Source organism: Brachyistius frenatus, unplaced genomic scaffold (assembly GCF_029030835.1).
Source record: "Brachyistius frenatus isolate BFR_SWC_R1_liver_20210118 unplaced genomic scaffold, ASM2903083v1 Contig_329, whole genome shotgun sequence".
NCBI lineage: Eukaryota > Metazoa > Chordata > Actinopteri > Embiotocidae > Brachyistius > Brachyistius frenatus.
Genome location: NW_027210928.1, coordinates 175,668 through 192,841, shown reverse-complemented (window position 1 = coordinate 192,841; position 17,174 = coordinate 175,668). Strand labels below are relative to the sequence as shown.

The following is a 17,174-nucleotide window of genomic DNA, read 5'->3' as shown; positions in this document are numbered from 1 at the left end:
ACGTCCTCCATTAATCTCAGGTGGATGTGAGAGGAACGACAGAACTGGAACACCTGAAGACTGTGACGTCTCTAAAAGCTCCTGACTGACCAGGAAGAGGAACTTTAATGTGTTTAACACAGCAGCAGTGAGGTTGTACCTTTAAATGTTTTATATTTATTCAAATTACCAAGTGATGAGCTCATAAAGGTGAAGTGCACAAAAACAATTTTTACTATTAAACGTGCTTCATATTTTATAATCTGGTGTAAACTATCATTAATAAATCCAAAAAATATAAACACCAAGAGATGAATTTAGTTAATTAATAAAACTGATTTAACAAGGTTTCTTTAAACTGCATAAAGTTACAGTTCATACAAAACACTACGTGACCTTTATACGAGAAGAAGTTAATTAAATACAACCCGAACCAGACCAAACCATACCGAACTAGACCAGACTGGGCTGGACCAAACCATACTGAACTAGACCAGGCTGGGCTGGACCAGACCAAACCGAACTAGACCAGACTGGGCTGGACCAGACCAAACCGAACTAGACTAGACTGGAACATTAGTTCAGGCTCTACGAATGAAAACGTTTGTCTCCAACTGACTAAATCCAAATGTCTGAACTTCCCAGGAAGTCTGAGAGCAGACGGCTGCAGAATCCATCCTGTCCACAAGGGAGCCTCTTAAAGACGCTACACATTATTTACCCACAATTCTTTACAGCGTGATGACAGTGACAGGACAATAACTGACGGCCTCGTCAGCACGTCGACAGGGAGAACATCTGGATTCAGCAGTCAGTGACTGATAAAGTGACACCATTGGTCCGCTGAACTTCCTGTCTCCATTTCAATCCTAGTTTATAATTAAAAGCACTCTATCATTATTACAAGGTTCAGCCTCAAACCAGCCTGTGACCTCGTGAGCATCATACATGCTACATGAACTGCATGTTAGTAGTTGAAGAAGCCCTGAATGATATTTAAGTGTAAGACAAAGTTTCCTTTGTTGTGAAAAACGTGGATCAGCTGATCAGCGCTCCGTGACGTCACCAGGAATCCTCCTTTGTGCTCTTTGGTGGTGAGACGGTGAAGAACAGTGATTTATTGAAGTTTATAGACCTGAGAGGAACTGAGGAGGTCATCACTCGCAGCGTCACAACACAAACATTTTACATTAACTCAGAAAATCAAATATTTCAGCAGGAAGTATTAATCTTTGTTCAAAGAGGACGTTTTTCTACAGATGTGAGAGCTTACCCAGGAGGGACTGACAGAGGGGACACATCCATGGTGGGACAGAGGGGACAGATGGGACACAGGGGACAGACAGGACACATCCATGGTGGGACAGAGGGGACAGATGGGACACATCCATGGAGGGACAGAGGGGACAGATGGGACACATCCATGGTGGGACAGAGGGGGCAGATGGGACACATCCATGGAGGGGCATAGGGGACAGACGGGGCACATCCATGAGGGGACAGACGGGACACATCCATGGTGGGACAGAGGGGACAGACGGGACACATCCATGGAGGGACAGATGGGACGCATCCATGGTGGAACAGAGGGGACAGATGGGACACATCCATGGAGGGGCATAGGGGACAGACAGGACGCATCCATGGAGGGACATAGGGGACAGACGGGACACATCCATGATGGGACAGAGGGGACAGACCGGACACATCCATGATGGGACAGAGGGGACAGATGGGACACATCCATGGAGGGACATAGGGGACAGACGGGACACATCCATGGAGGGAAATAGGGGACACATCCATGGAGGGACAGAGGGACAGGGTGAAGCGGGCCCTGCGGGTCACTGGTCCGGTTCCAGATCCCTGAGGACGGGTTCCCGGGTCAGGTACGTGGCCCAGTAGACGAGGTTGAAGCTGCCGAACAGAACCGGGAACATGATGCGGGAGATGCGGTCGATCTTGCTGACGCTGTTGAAGGTCTTCTTGCTCTGATCCGGTTTGGTGTCGGCGGGTTTGTTCGGATCGCTGGGAGAGAACTTGGAGATGTTGGGCAGCGTGGAGTCCTTGGTGATGTTGGGAGCGTAGGTCGCCACGGCAACGGCGTACGCGTTGTTCTTCTTCATGACCGACGCCTCCTTTTTCTGCAGAGAAACACTGCAGTGTCACTTTTAAAGGAAATACAGTTCATGACATATGTTGATAATAAGAATCAACTTATTTCACTTCTACTGACATTTGCACATCAGTTTCATTTCAGGTTCTTTGGATCATCCTCAAGTTCTGATCATCAGTTCTGATCATCAGTTCCGGACTTGGTCTTCAGCTACAGCTTTTCACTCATCATTTTACACAGAAGAGAGAAACTGAACTCATTTATATCCACAATCAAAGTGAATAATTATTAACTGTGAAAAGTGGTTCTGTCGTTATCAGAGGCTCTTCACAGTCTCTGTCCCACAGCTGTTCAGAACCATCCAGAGAACCTTCAGAACCATCCAGAGGAGCTCCAACCAAACCATGATGTCACTGCTGGAAACAGACGGACTAATGGAGATGTTCATCCATGGTCTGGTTAGAAAGTCGACTCTCTAACAGCAGTGAGGAGGACCAACCAGATGCGAGATATAAACTGAAACAGCTGTGCTGCTGGCAGAGACACATGATGACATCATCCTCAGGAGACACATGATGACATCATCTTCAGGAGACACATGATGACATCATCTTCAGGAGATCATCCAGCTGTCAGGATGCTGCAGAACGACATGATGGGAACACGGAACATGTTTCTTCTGGGTTTTACTTTGAACAATGATGGGAGGAAGAAAAGTAAAATGTGTTGATGAAGCTGTTTATGCGAGTGCAGCGCTTCAGTCTGATCGTCTCTATGACAACGAACCGTCATGTTGAAAGATGTGATGCAGCAGCATTTAAACCGATATGAAGGTCACTGCTGCTGTCCATGAACGCAACACGGCGATGTACACACTGCAAGAGGAGGAAACAACCTCCACACATTAACATTAGTGATGTCACACGTTAACGGGACCACCGGCAGTAACATTAGTGATGTCACACGTTAACAGGACCACCGGCAGTAACATTAGTGATGTCACACTTTAACGGGACCACCGGCAGTAACATTAGTGATGTCACACGTTAACAGGACCACCGGCAGTAACATTAGTGATGTCACACGTTAACAGGACCACCGGCAGTAACATTAGTGATGTCACACTTTAACGGGACCACCAGCAGTAACATTAGTGATGTCACACTTTAACGGGACCACCGGCAGTAACATTAGTGATGTCACACTTTAACGGGACCACCAGCAGTAACATTAGTGATGTCACACTTTAACGGGACCACCGGCAGTAACATTAGTGATGTCACACGTTAACAGGACCACCGGCAGTAACATTAGTGATGTCACACGTTAACAGGACCACCGGCAGTAACATTAGTGATGTCACACTTTAACGGGACCACCAGCAGTAACATTAGTGATGTCACACTTTAACGGGACCACCGGCAGTAACATTAGTGATGTCACACTTTAACGGGACCACCAGCAGTAACATTAGTGATGTCACACTTTAACGGGACCACCGGCAGTAACATTAGTGATGTCACCACAGACCTGGAACAGCGGTTTTCCTGTCAAATTATTGGGGAACAGAAAATCTTTGCTGGTCTGTTTCCAACGTGCTGTGAGCGGCATGTTGTCCCGTTGGAAGAGCCTGTTGCCATGGTGCCACAGTTCAGGCATATTGTCCTGTTGAAAGAGCCTGTTGCCATGGCACCACAGTTCAAGCATGTTGTTGTGGTGGAGGAGCTTGTTGCCATGGTCTGACAACAACCAGCTGCTAACAGTGACAGCCTCACCTTGTCGTTGACAACACTCCTCCCGTCCCACGCCCATCCTCGCTTGGTGAAGTAGTTCACTGTCGCAAACTCGATGAGGGCGGAGAAGACGAATGCGTAACAGACGGCAATGAACCAGTCCATGGCCGTCGCATAGGCCACCTTAGGCAGAGAGTTACGGGCGCTGATACTCAGGGTGGTCATGGTGAGGACAGTCGTTACACCTGGAGACAAGGGACACACAGGACACAGAGGACGCAGAGGACAGAAATGATAAAATTATAACATGATAAGATAAAATAATAACGTGATATGATAACATGATAAAATAATGAAATTATTACGTGATAAAATGATAACATAAAATAATAACATGATGAAATAATAACACAATAACATAATATGATCAAATAATGTGATAAAATAATAACATGATAAAACGATAAAACGATAACATGATGAAATAATAAAATGATAACAATAAAATAATAAAAAGATAAAATAATAACATGATAATATGATTACATGATAAAATTATAACATGATAAAATGACAGTGAGTACGAGGCGAATATTCAGTAAAATGCAGATACAGGACTGCGTACAGTCACAGACATCATGGTACTAAATCTCTGACTTCCAACCAGGTGTTCACATACAGTTTACCCTGATGATGTCACAGTGATGTCATGGTGATGTCATCGGAGTTACCTCAGTTTAGTGTTGGAGATCATGACAGATAAATATGAAAACAGAGAGCTTGAGATACAAACGTTTACGAGTCTGTTGGAGATGGAGGGTTTCTGGAACAAGCCCCTAGTGGTCCTTAGTGGTATTACACTGTCGCCGTGGAGACTACCAATGTTTCTGTTTGATGCCTTTTTAGTCAAACTGGACGTCCTGGATGTGACTGCACGTCTCCCCTCGGTTACACAGAGTTAATGTGAAGCTCATCTGTGGTTACAAGAAATCTGTCGTTTCTCTGAGGAGAGTCTGGCTGAAGACTCACCAAACACAGTTCTGGCTGGTACCGACTCTCTGTTCAGCCAGAAGGAGACCTGGGACAGGATGACGGTCATGATGCAGGGCAGATAGGTCTGGATCACAAAGTAGCCTATCTTCCTCTTCAGGTGGAACTGAGCTGTCATCACTGTGTATTCACCTGAAAACAATGAGGAGAGGAACAATAAGAGAACCGTCTGACAACAGAGGTCATGCTCCACCTTCCTTCCTTCCTTCATAGACAGTGAAGGAAATCATTATTTGATCTTGCTGATTTTGTAAGTTTGCCCACTGACAAAGAAATTAACGTTGTAATTGTAATGGAGGTTTATTTTAACAGAGACAGAATATAAAAAGTAAATCCAGAAAATCACATCATATAAAAGTTATAAATTGATTTACATTTGATTGTGTGAAATAAATATTTGATCTCCTACCAACAAGAATTCTCCTACAGACGGTTAGATTCGTCCTCTCGTTTTAAGAAAGGTCTCAGAATCTCAACATGTTACCTGTATAATAGACACCTGTCTCAGATGGTTACCAGTATAAAAGACACCTGTCTCAACACGTTACCTGTATAATAGACACCTGTCTCAGATGGTTACCTGTATAAAAGACACCTGTCTCAACACGTTACCTGTATAATAGACACCTGTCTCAACACGTTACCTGTATAAAAGACACCTGTCTCAACTGGTTACCTGTATAAAAGACACCTGTCTCAAATGGTTACCTGTATAAAAGACACCTGTCTCAAATTGTTACCTGTATAAAAGAAACATTTCTCAACTGGTTACCTGTACCTGTATTCGTCCTCTCGTTTTAAGAAAGGTCTCAGAATCTCAACACGTTACCTGTATAATAGACACCTGTCTCAGATGGTTACCTGTATAAAAGACACCTGTCTCAGATGGTTACCTGTATAAAAGACACCTGTCTCAGATGGTTACCTGTATAAAAGACACCTGTCTCAACACGTTACCTGTATAAAAGACACCTGTCTCAACTTGTATAAAAGACACCCCTCTCAACTCCTTACCTGTATAAAAGACACCTGTCTCAACTGGTTACCTGTATAAAATACACCTGTCTCAACTGGTTACCTGTATAAAAGACACATGTCTCAACACGTTACCTGTAAAAAAGACACCTGTCTCAACACGTTACCTGTATAAAAGACACCTGTCTCAACTGGTTACCAGTATAATAGACACCTGTCTCAACACGTTACCTGTATAAAAGACACCTGTCTCAACTTGTATAAAAGACACCCCTCTCAACTCCTTACCTGTATAAAAGACACCTGTCTCAACTGGTTACCTGTATAAAAGACACCTGTCTCAAATGGTTACCTGTATAAAAGACACCTGTCTCAACTCGTTATCTGTATAAAAGACAACCGTCTCAACTGGTTACCTGTATAAAAGACACCTGTCTCAACTCCTTACCTGTATAAAAGACAACAGACAGTTGTCTGTATAAAAGACAACCGTCTCAACTCATTACCTGTGTAAAAGACACCTGTCTCAACTCCTTACCTGTATAAAAGACACCTGTCCACAGAATCAATCAATCAGATTCCAACCTGTCCACCATGGAGACCAAAGAGCTGTCTCAGGACGTCAGGGACAGATCGTAGACCTGCATGATGCTGGAATGGACTACAAGACCATCGGCCAGCAGCTCGGTGAGAAGGAGACAACTGTTGGTGAGATTATTGGGAAATGGAAGAAACACTAAATGACATGGATCTCCTCGGTCTGGATCTCCTCGGTCTGCATTTCCTCGGTCTGCATCTCCATGGAGATCTGACCTGGTGGGGTATCGATGATCATGAGGAAGGTGAGGGATCAGCCCAGAACTACACGGCGGAACTTGTTCATGATCTCCAGACAGCTGGGACCACAGTCACCATGGAAACCATCGGTAACACACGATGCCGTCACGGATTAAAATCCTGCAGCGCTGCGAGGTCCCCCGGCTGAAGAAGACACATGGACAGACCTGTCTGAAGTTTACAAACGAACACCTGAAGGATTCAGAAAGGCTTGGAGGAGGTGATGTGGTCAGAGGAGACCAACATCTAGCTCTTTGACATCAACTGGACTCGCCGTGTTTGGAGGAAGCGAAACGCTGACTAGAACCAGAGAACACCGTCCCACCGTCCCACCATCCCCACTGTCCCACCATCCAACATGGAGGTGGAGACATTCTGTTTTGGGGGTGTTTCTCTGCTGAGGGGACAGGACGACTTCACCGCATCGAGGGGAGGACGGACAGGACTGTATACCGGGACATCTTGGGGGACGACCTCCTTCCCTCAGCTGGGACACTGAAGACGGGTCGTGGACGGGTCTTCAGCACCACAATGACCCAAAACATACGACGAGACAACAAAGGAGCGGCTCAAGAAGAAGCACATGAAGGTCACGGAGAGGTCGAGCCGGTCTCCGGACCTTCATCCCAGAGAACATCTGTAGAGGGAGCTGAAGCTTCCTGTTGCCGAGCAACAGCCTGGAAACCTGAAGGATTTGGAGGAACTACAAAGAGGAGTGAACAATATCCCTCCTGAGATGTTCAAACCTGGAGACCAACTACCAGAAATGTTTGACCTCTGACCTCGCCAACAACGCTTTCTGCACCAAGTACTGAGTCATGTTCTGCTACGGGATCAAATACTTATTTCACACAATCAGATGCAAATCAATTCATAACTTTTATATGATGTGATTTTTTAGATTTAAAAAAAAAAAATTATGTTCTGTCTCTGTTATAATAAACCTCCATTACAATTATAGACTGTTCATTTCTTTGTCAGAGGGCAAACTTACAAAATCAGTAAGAGATCAAATCATTATTTCCTTCACTGTATGTGGACCAACTCACCAGTGCTGGACTTGATGGTCTCCTTCCCCACCGTCTGACCCAGCAGGTCGTATTGGTTCAGTCTGGATCCATCAGCTGCTACGTCCACAGACTGGGAGGCGTTCCGGGTCCAGATGTAGGTCACCTCGGTCTTTGTGTAGGCATCTGATGAGCAGAGACACAGGTCAACCAACCGATCCTACACATCCCAGTGACACCAGAAACAGATCAGGATGGTCTGTGTGTTTCTGTTAGTCATCTCTACATATCGACAGTGAAAACAGTGAACTTATCTTTTAAGTTTTGATTTTCAGGTTGAAGTTGGACTACAAACATGTTCAGTATGAGAATCTGAGAATCTGCTGAAACTCACAGCTGCCAAACTTCAGAGGACACGAGTGGGAGTCCATGGGGAAGTCCTCCAGGTGCATGGGACACTCAGCCTGGACCGTGAGCCACACACACACACACACACACACACACACACACACACACACACACACACACACACACACACACACACACACACACACACACACACACACACACACACACACACCAGATTCATACTGAGAACTGAACTGTTGTTGTTTCAGGGAACAAACATGATTTTAACAGATGAATCATTTTAATAATAATAATAATAATAATAATAATAATAATAATAATAATAATAATAATAATGATAATAATAATGAAACACCAGCCTGAAAACATTGTTTGTCTTGAATAAGATCAGAGCGCCACCTCATGGTGTAGAGCAGCGTCCCGTCCTCCATGATCCTCAGCAGCTTGTTGGGCATGGTCATGTTGTGCGCCACAGACTTCTTCCCGTTGTGGAAGAAGGTGTCGGGCGTCCAGATCTTACTGGCCATCAGGTTGTTGAGAGGAAGGATGTTCATCGGACCGTGGAACTTCAGACGCTCGTCCTTCCAGCTCTGACGGAAGAAGACATCCACTGTGTACTCCTGAGACAGACAGAGAGAGTATGTATTATGAGACAATCTCCGTTTCCTTTCTTTGAAGCAGCATTTTCCATCAGAAGCACTTCATCCCTCTGACAGTTAAATATTTGAGAAGATCCAGGTGAAGGTGTGGGGGGGCTTTTAGAGCAGGTATGAATGTGTGTGTTGCGTGTGTGTGGTGTGTGTGTGTGTGTGTGTGTGTGTGTGTGTGTGTGTGTGTGTGTGTGTGTGTGTGTGTGTGTGTGTGTGTGTGTGTGTGTGTGTGTGTGTGTGTGTGTGTGTGTGTGTGTGTGTGTGTGTGTGTGATCTACAGTACAATGAGAGTGTGATAGATTGTAGGAAGGCGACATCAGGAGAAGAACTACAAACCTTCCTATCGAAAGACTGGAACTTTACTGTTGATTAACTCCAACTATAGTTCAAACATATATGTTCTAACAATGTATAAACTGTTAGATTATTATTATCACAAAGCAGCATCAGTCAGGATGAGACAAACTTTCATGTTCTGTATGAACTCAACATCAAACTGGAACATTTTAATTAAAAACTCCACATTTAACAACAACATCATGTTGTGCAACACCGCGATCTCCATCTCATCCTCATCCTCATCATCATGGGAGAGGAGGTGGACATGGTGGAGGAGTACAAGTACCTGGTGTCTCCATGACAACAGACTGAACTGGAAGACCAACATCAATGCTGTCTACAAGAAGGGGATGAGTCGACTCTTTTTCTTGAGGAAACTTCGATCCTTCAATGTGTGCAGCGAGATGTTGGAGATGTTCTACCATCTGTTGTGGCCAGTGAACTGTATTTCTAGTAGTCTGCGGGTGGGGGTGGGGGTGAGGGTGGGGGGCAGCATTGGAGCCGGTGACACCAACAGACTTAACAAACTGGTTAAGAAGGCCGGCTCCATCATCGGCTGCAAACTGGACAGTCTGGAAAAGGAGGTGGAGAGGAGGACGCTGAGGAAACTATTATCCATATTGGATAATCCTGACCACCCTCTCCACCTGCTGCAGGGACAGAGGAAGACGTTCTCCAAAAGACTCCTCCAGCTGCTGTCACAAGGACAGATACAGGAGATCATTCCTGATACAGGAGATCATTCCAGATACAGGAGATCATTCCTGATACAGGAGATCATTCCAGATACAGGAGATCATTCTTGTCCACTGTAATAAGACTGTATAATAACTCACCTCTGGCAAAATCCATCACAATAATAATAACACCGTTGGTTGTCTGTTTTCTTGTTTGTTTAAATCTTTGCACTGTTGTTTAGTTAGTTTTAATTTAATTTAATTTAATTTAATTTAATTTAATTTAATTTAATTTAATTTAATTTAATTTAATTTAATTTAATTATTCTATCCTATTTTATTGTATATACTGTGCATTTTTATGTGTAATATTTTGTGCTGTTGTTTTATTGCTTTCCTGTACCTATAATGCTGCTGTAGTGGAAAAAAGATAACATCCTCTACAGGAAACAGCTGCACAGATGATATCTGAGTGATAATGAAGAATTTGAATATGTAATACATGAGACGCTCCACAGCTGATGATCACATCTCCTTTTTAATAAAACAGTCTGGCCCCTGCCCTGTTATCACGTCATGATTGGAGGAGCTGGGTTACCATAGCAACAACACAAGCAGTCCTGACAGGTCTCTGTGTGGGAGATCGTATTAGCTGGATGTGTAATTACATGTGGACCGGTTCTGGAGGTTTTATAATGGACCTGTGACAGGAAGACGTCTGAGTCTGAATGAGGTCGACCGGTTAATGAAGCTGTCCATCCTTCTTGACCGAACCACCGAACCACAGAACCACAGAACCACAGAACCATAGAACCAAGGAACCATAGAACCACAGAACCATAGAACCAAGTAACTATATAAGCACAGAACCATAGAAGCAAGGAATCATAGAACCTTAGTACCACGGAATCATAGAACCACGGAACAACTGAACCACGGAACCGTAGAACCATATAAGCACGGAACCATTGAACCACAGAATCTCAGTACCACGGAACCAAAGAACTACTGAACCACGGAACCATAGAACCTCAGAGCCATGGAACCACAGAACTATAGAACCATAGAACCATAGAACCACAGAACCACGGAACCAAAGAACCACAGAACCGTAGAACCTCAGTACCACAGAACCATAGAACCTCAGAGCCATGGAACCATAGAACTATAGAGACCATAGAACCACAGACCAACGGAAGACGGAACCATAGAACCATATAACCTCAGAACCATGTCCATAGAATAATGCTCTAAATTACCTTCTATGAAAGTCTGATTAAACTCTGAGACATTTGAACATGTCTTAGCTGTCCCACATCAACTCGTCTGTCTATCCTCAGTCAGTCAAACCAGTCTAATCATGCAGTCCAGTCCATTTTAATTTCCCACTCTATGTCTCTGTCTCGGTGTCCTCAGAAGACGTTCCACTTTAAAAGACTCACCATATCTGTGTCAGACACTGGTCCAAAACTGGTCACATAGATGTCCGTCTTCACCTCCGTCACTTGGTCTGTGGAGACAGACGGGGAGACTCACCGTGAGACACACAGCAGTTGTCAGCTGTCCTGTCAGAGAGGACACAGCTGTTCTTCTCCACAGTTTCAACCTTTTTAAGTCAACACTTATTAATATGGAGTTTGTAGTTCACGTTTCCTGTGAGTCTCCACATTCTTTTAAAGTCTCAGAGAATAAAGACGAGAATCTGCATCACCATCATCAGATGTTTGTTTGAGGAACTTTGAGAGACCGAACACTGAAATCTGTTCATCCTCAGGACAGCTGGCTCATTTCTACTCATCATAAATAATAACTGATGTGCTGCTGCTGGCTGACAAAGATAGAAACACCAGAACAAGTTGAACTGTGTCATCCTCCTCCTCATTTACTACACTTAAAAACAGACTCTAAATTGTTTCAAACTATAAACTTTATTTTATATATTATAGACTTGTCCTAAGACAGTCTGAAATGTGTTTAATCAGATGTACTTCCACCTCAGTGATCTTTCCTATTCTTCAGTTGTACAGTTGAGTTGTAATAATTTCATGTTTTCCAAAGTCCTCTAATTTACTACAAACAAACAAATTGCTTTAAATACCACAAACTTAATGAAGTGTTTTAATGAAAGTCATGGCAGATATCTCTGTTTATAGTTTTATAAACCAGTGATGAAGAACCGGAGAACGTCGCTGCTCTTCCTCGTCTTACCTCCCAGCCCCGGCCTTAGTCTGTTGTCGTATCCGTCCAGCAGACTGTCCAGGATCTTGGTGAAGGTCGTGATGTCTTTGGAGTTACGGGTCGTATTCGAATCTGCTTTTGACCTGAAAAAGAGAAATATGTGATTAGACAGAGAAATAAGAAACTTTAATCTGCTACAGAAGCTCTTCAGCTCCAGAAGAATTAAATAACTCTAACTGAACAACCTCCTCAAGTCCGGTTGAGAGGGGCCGAGGGGGATGGGGAGAGGGAGTGGGGGGACGGCGGGGGTGTGTGTGTGTGTGTGTGTGGGGGGGGGGGGGGGAGAGGGGCCGAGAGCTGTCAGGAGGAGAGCAGCCTCCTGCTCTCTGTAGGTGAAGATGAAATGTGACAGGTAGTCCGGTGACATTTTACCTGCTGATCCTGCAGCTTCTGTTTAACCAGGAGGAGAGAAATAAATCAGAGATGTGTTGGTTCATGTTGGAGGACTGATGCAGTCATCAGAGGAGATGTTGGGAAACGACTTTCTTTACTTAAAATCTCAGTTTAGTCTCATGAAAGGATTTCTGCTTAATGTTAAAGTTTTCATTAAATCATTATTTACTATTTTACAGCATCATATTTTACTAGTTTAATTTTTTTTTTAAAACCTACAGATTAATGGACTTCCAATAAAACAACTCGTTACAAACACAGCAACACAACTCTCTCCATGGAGACACACAGCAGGAGGTCTCATTGTGGTGCTTTTAAGAACAGAAGCGGTGGCTGAAACGTACCGTGGGTTCCACAGCAGGAAGAAGCAGAGCAGAATACTCAGGTTCCGGAAGCTCCTCCGTCCGCTCATCTCCGAACCTGAAACACACGCTGACGCGTTCAGAGCGCGAAGTCCAGCTGCAGAGATCCTCCAGATGTTAGACGGACTGCGCGCTCAGCTCCGTCTCCATACAGACACACAGCGGTTAATGTCTCCAGTCCGGGAACACTGATCCTCCGCAGCTGGGCGGATGCTGCTTGAACACGGCAGGTGGTCCGGGTCTCCACAGAACCTGGACCGGACACAGCCGGGGCACCAATGGCCCGAAGAGCAGACAGGTTAACGTCGGTTCATTCAGGTCCTCCGACACAGAGTCCACGGAGCACCGAGACACCGAGCTGACAGCAGACTGCACGGACACACCGAGCCGGAGAGATCCGTTGCTGGGCACGCGCTCATTTCTGCACCGTTTTACCAGAGTGCACGAGACCAACATGAACCGATACTTAGAGCATGAACCGTGACGGGAGGAGGGCGGGGGTATAGAGTGGAAACACTTGAGTTAGAAGCAACATGTTGGAGGAAACGAGAAAAACAGAAACATTAAAACTGGTGTTTCAGTTCAGTTGAAAATTCAAAACACTGTGGATGAAGGAAGGAAGGAAGGAAGGAAGGAAGGAAGGAAGGAAGGAAGGAAGGAAGGAAGGAAGGAAGGAAGGAAGGAAGGAAGGAAGGAAGGAAAGAGAGGAAGGAAAAAGAGAGAGGAAGGAAGGAAAGAGAGGAAGGAAAAGAGGGAAGGAAGGAAGGAAGGAAAGAGAGGAAGGAAAAGAGGGAAGGAAGAAAGGAAGGAAAGAGAGGAAGGAAGGAAGGAAGGAAGGAAGGAAGGAAGGAAGGAAGGAAGGAAGGAAGGAAGGAAGGAAGGAAGGAAGGAAGGAAGGAAGGAAGGAAGAAAGGAAGGAAGGAAGGAAGGAAGGAAGGAAGGAAGGAAGGAAGGAAGGAAGGAAAGAGAGGAAGGAAAGGAAGGAAGGAAGGAAGGAAAGAGAGGAATGAAAGGAAGGAAGGAAGGAAGGAAGGAAGGAAGGAAGGAAGGAAGGAAGGAAGGAAGGAAGGAAAGGAAGGAAGAGAGAGGAAGGAAGGAAGGAAGGAAGGAAAGAGAGGAAGGAAAAGAGGGAAGGAAGAAAGGAAGGAAAGAGAGGAAGGAAGGAAGGAAGGAAAGAGGGAGGAAGGAAAAAGAGAGAGGAAGGAAGGAAGGAAGGAAGGAAGGAAGGAAGGAAGGAAGGAAGGAAGGAAGGAAGGAAGGAAGGAAGGAAGGAAGGAAGGAAGGAAGGAAAGAGAGGGAGGGAGGGAGGGACCTTTGACCTCCCAGATGATGTTGTGAAGCTGTAGAAAAAAAGGCTTCCCTGTCCCGTAAATATTTCAGCACCACAGACAGCATTTGATACTTTACATGCAGGACAGAGGAACGTTTCAGCACCACAGCTGATGGACAGCGACAGACAGCTGTACTGTCTCAGTGTTTCTGACAGGAAACAGGTCTGAATAAAGTATAATAACGCCAGAATGCTTCAGTGAGCGTCATTAACTTCAAAATGACAAAAGCTAAGGTCGCTGTGATCAGAGTGATATTAGAGATATATTAGAGTGATATTAGACTTTCACACATGTTCAGGATGCATGCTGTCAGAAACACAGTCCTAGCAGTGAAAGAACATCTAGATTAGAAGGACTCCCAGTGAGATGACCATGGTGGTCTCATGGAGGAGGTGGAGCTTAAAGGGTCACTGAGTAGATCGAGGTATCGAGAGCAGAAGCTGAGTCAGTCACACTGACCTGCACATGGACACACAACTCACTACACAACTCCCAACAGACATGTTGGAGAGAGAGAGAGAGAGAGAGAGAGAGAGAGAGAGAGAGAGAGAGAGAGAGAGAGAGAGAGAGAGAGGATGGAGGCAGTGCAGGAGGAAAAGGAAGATTTATTAAATGGTAAAAAACACCATAATAAACTAACTGAAGAACCATCTGTGTACATCATTTAAAGTTCCTCTGCTGCCTGCCAGCACCATATCCATGTAAGAGACATTTATACTTTATATAGATTATTTTTTTAATTTTCTTCATCATTTTATGGATGTCTTCTTCATTTTAATTCATCTTTCATCGAACCCTCTCAGGCATGTGGACAGAGACGCCACCATGTGGTCACTAACTACAACTACACATCTGTTCACGCACGTTTTCAGCAGCTTGTCATCTTGTGACAGAGCCGTTGCCATGGAGACTAGCGCCACAGTGAGAACAGATCTGTCGAGATGGTATGCTTTACATCATAGTTCCAGGATTAAAACAATTCAGAGCTGAGTGTGTAAAATCTGATAAAATACATAAATATAAAAAGTAACAACCAATAAAACGGGTTAGAAATGTCAGAGGCAGAAAAAAAAAACCCATTTAGAATCAAAATATATATATATATATATATATATATTTTTTTAACAAAAGTTCTCTAAAGAGGCATTAAAGAAAACAATACAATCTCCAACGTGGTGATATTAATCCATGGTCACGTCACTCAGCTGATCAAATTCAAGGAATTCAATCAAACAATGTTTTAGCTGCTGATTGTTTTCATCTTCATCCCTGCTGTCGTCATCATCATCATCGGAAGGAAGTAAATGAACATAAAGGTTGCATCAAATCACTTCAGCATCATTTGGGCCGTCAGTCGTCTCTGCCAGGTTAACTCTCTCTACTTTACCTCATCGGAGTCATCTGAGCAGTAACTACTTGATCAAAACAAATAAATACTTTTCCAGCTGTATTCAATATGAACGATAAAGGAAACTACACCACAGAATCAATATCTTCTACATTAATGACAGATTGTGGACATAAAGTATAAAAACACTTATTCCCAATCCTTTGTTCCAACATGGTTGCTATAATTTGTAGCTTGTTAAACTGGACTGTAGTTCCTGTCATGTTTTACAGCATTTTAATATAATAAACTGAAAACAGTGTTTAAAAGTGAACTCTGAGCTCATTGGCTGATTGTTCTGCACCAATCAGAGTTAGACAACTGGCTGATGAGCAACTGTTGATAGAGACCAACATGAATATTACCATCAGAACGGAGAGCTTTAAAGTTCTTAAAGATGCTGTAAAGCAAATTCCAAGATTTGCTTCTCAATACATTATATACATGTGAAATGAGTTGCTGAAAGCATGTGCAAAGTTTGAAAACTTTGTCTCACTGAAATGTGGAGTTAGACCGTTAAACAGTTTCTCACCCGTCTTCAGCTCAGGTTTTTGTAGGTGGAGCTAAAAGCTAACCTATCTACGTCACAAGGCTAGCTCACAAACGGTTATAACCTTCTGCATGGCTCCTCCTCTCACACGGTGAAACGCTATAAAAGCCTGCATCTCATTTGCATAAGAGGTCATCCCACTGGACTTCAGTTCTACTCCTGACGTAGTCAGATTGTTATTGTTCATCAGCTAGCTGCTACAGGATGTCTCCCTCCACCTGCAAGGGAATCTTTCCTGGAAGCAAGAACCTCCAAAGCAGCGCTGCATCGCTGGTTAAATGTCCTACTGATGAAGGAAAAAGAGGTGGATTGATTTCATGAAGAGCTAAAGGAGACGTTAGGATTACCACCAACAGTCGCGTCTGCAGGGACCATTTCATGGTGGATAGTTTCACCAACTTCCACCGGAGATGGAAGGAGTTCACGGACGCACCGCTCCTCCTGCAGCACGGAGCCGAAACGAAAATGCTCCGATAACTGCTGATTGTTTTATGCGTCTCAATAAAGCTCCAATAAGAACTATAATATATGTAACTCTATATTTTACATGTTGGGGTGATGGTGAACATGGACCAGAGGAGATCTAGTCCTCACATTAGTGAGGGTTGTTGTTTTTGTACTCCGGTGTAACGTTACAATCAGCGACGATGTCGGTTACATGTACCGGTACCGGTCCAGGTAAACGAGCCTGACTACATGTGGAGGAGGCTGCAGAGAGGAGGTGGAGGAGGAGGTGGAGGCTGCAGAGAGCAGGTGGAGGTGGAGATGGAGGTGGAGGAGGAGGAGGATGAGGTGGAGATGGAGGCTGCAGAGAGCAAGTGGAAGTGGAGGTGGAGGTGGAGGAGGAGGAGGAGGATGAGGTGGAGGTGGAGGTGTGGGAGGACAGGGAGGTGGAGGTGGAGGAGGAGAGACATCAGTGGAAGAGAAAGACTGTCGGCTCGACCTGAACAGGTTCAAAGTTTGAATTGATGTGATGTAATGAATTGATGTGATGTAATGAATTGATGTGATGTAATGAATTGATGTGATATAATGAATTGACATGTGATGTAGTGAATTGACATGTGATGTAATGAATTGACGTGATGTAGTGAATTGACGTGATGTGATGAATTGACGTGATGTAATGAATTGACGTGATGTAGTGAATTGACGTGATGTAATGAATTGACGTGATGTAA

At 44.2% G+C, this 17,174-nt stretch overlaps 1 protein-coding gene across 1 annotated transcript; it reads right to left on the bottom strand.

Annotated features, from left to right (window-relative positions):
• Positions 1-13,103, bottom strand: gabra2a (gamma-aminobutyric acid type A receptor subunit alpha2a). The gene is made up of 9 exons (XM_069723482.1): positions 12,708-13,103; positions 11,941-12,053; positions 11,175-11,242; positions 8,460-8,686; positions 8,092-8,168; positions 7,740-7,883; positions 4,858-5,010; positions 3,871-4,073; positions 1-2,123 (listed from the first exon to the last, which is right to left on the bottom strand). Exons 1-9 carry the CDS (start codon positions 12,773-12,775, stop codon positions 1,824-1,826), a joined length of 1,353 nt encoding a protein of 450 aa, XP_069579583.1. The 5' UTR covers positions 12,776-13,103; the 3' UTR covers positions 1-1,823.
• Positions 13,104-17,174: the final 4,071 nt, after the last annotated feature.

Coding starts and splice junctions, on each gene's coding strand:
- gabra2a (XM_069723482.1), bottom strand. CDS start 12,775: ATGAGCGGACGGAGGAGCTTCCGGAACCTGAGTATTCTGCTCTGCTTC. Junction 8,169..8,459: donor CTCTACACCATGAGGTGGCG/CTCTGATCTTAT, acceptor TGTGTGGCTCAC/GGTCCAGGCTGAGTGTCCCA. Junction 5,011..7,739: donor GACCATCAAGTCCAGCACTG/GTGAGTTGGTCC, acceptor CATTGTTTTCAG/GTGAATACACAGTGATGACA.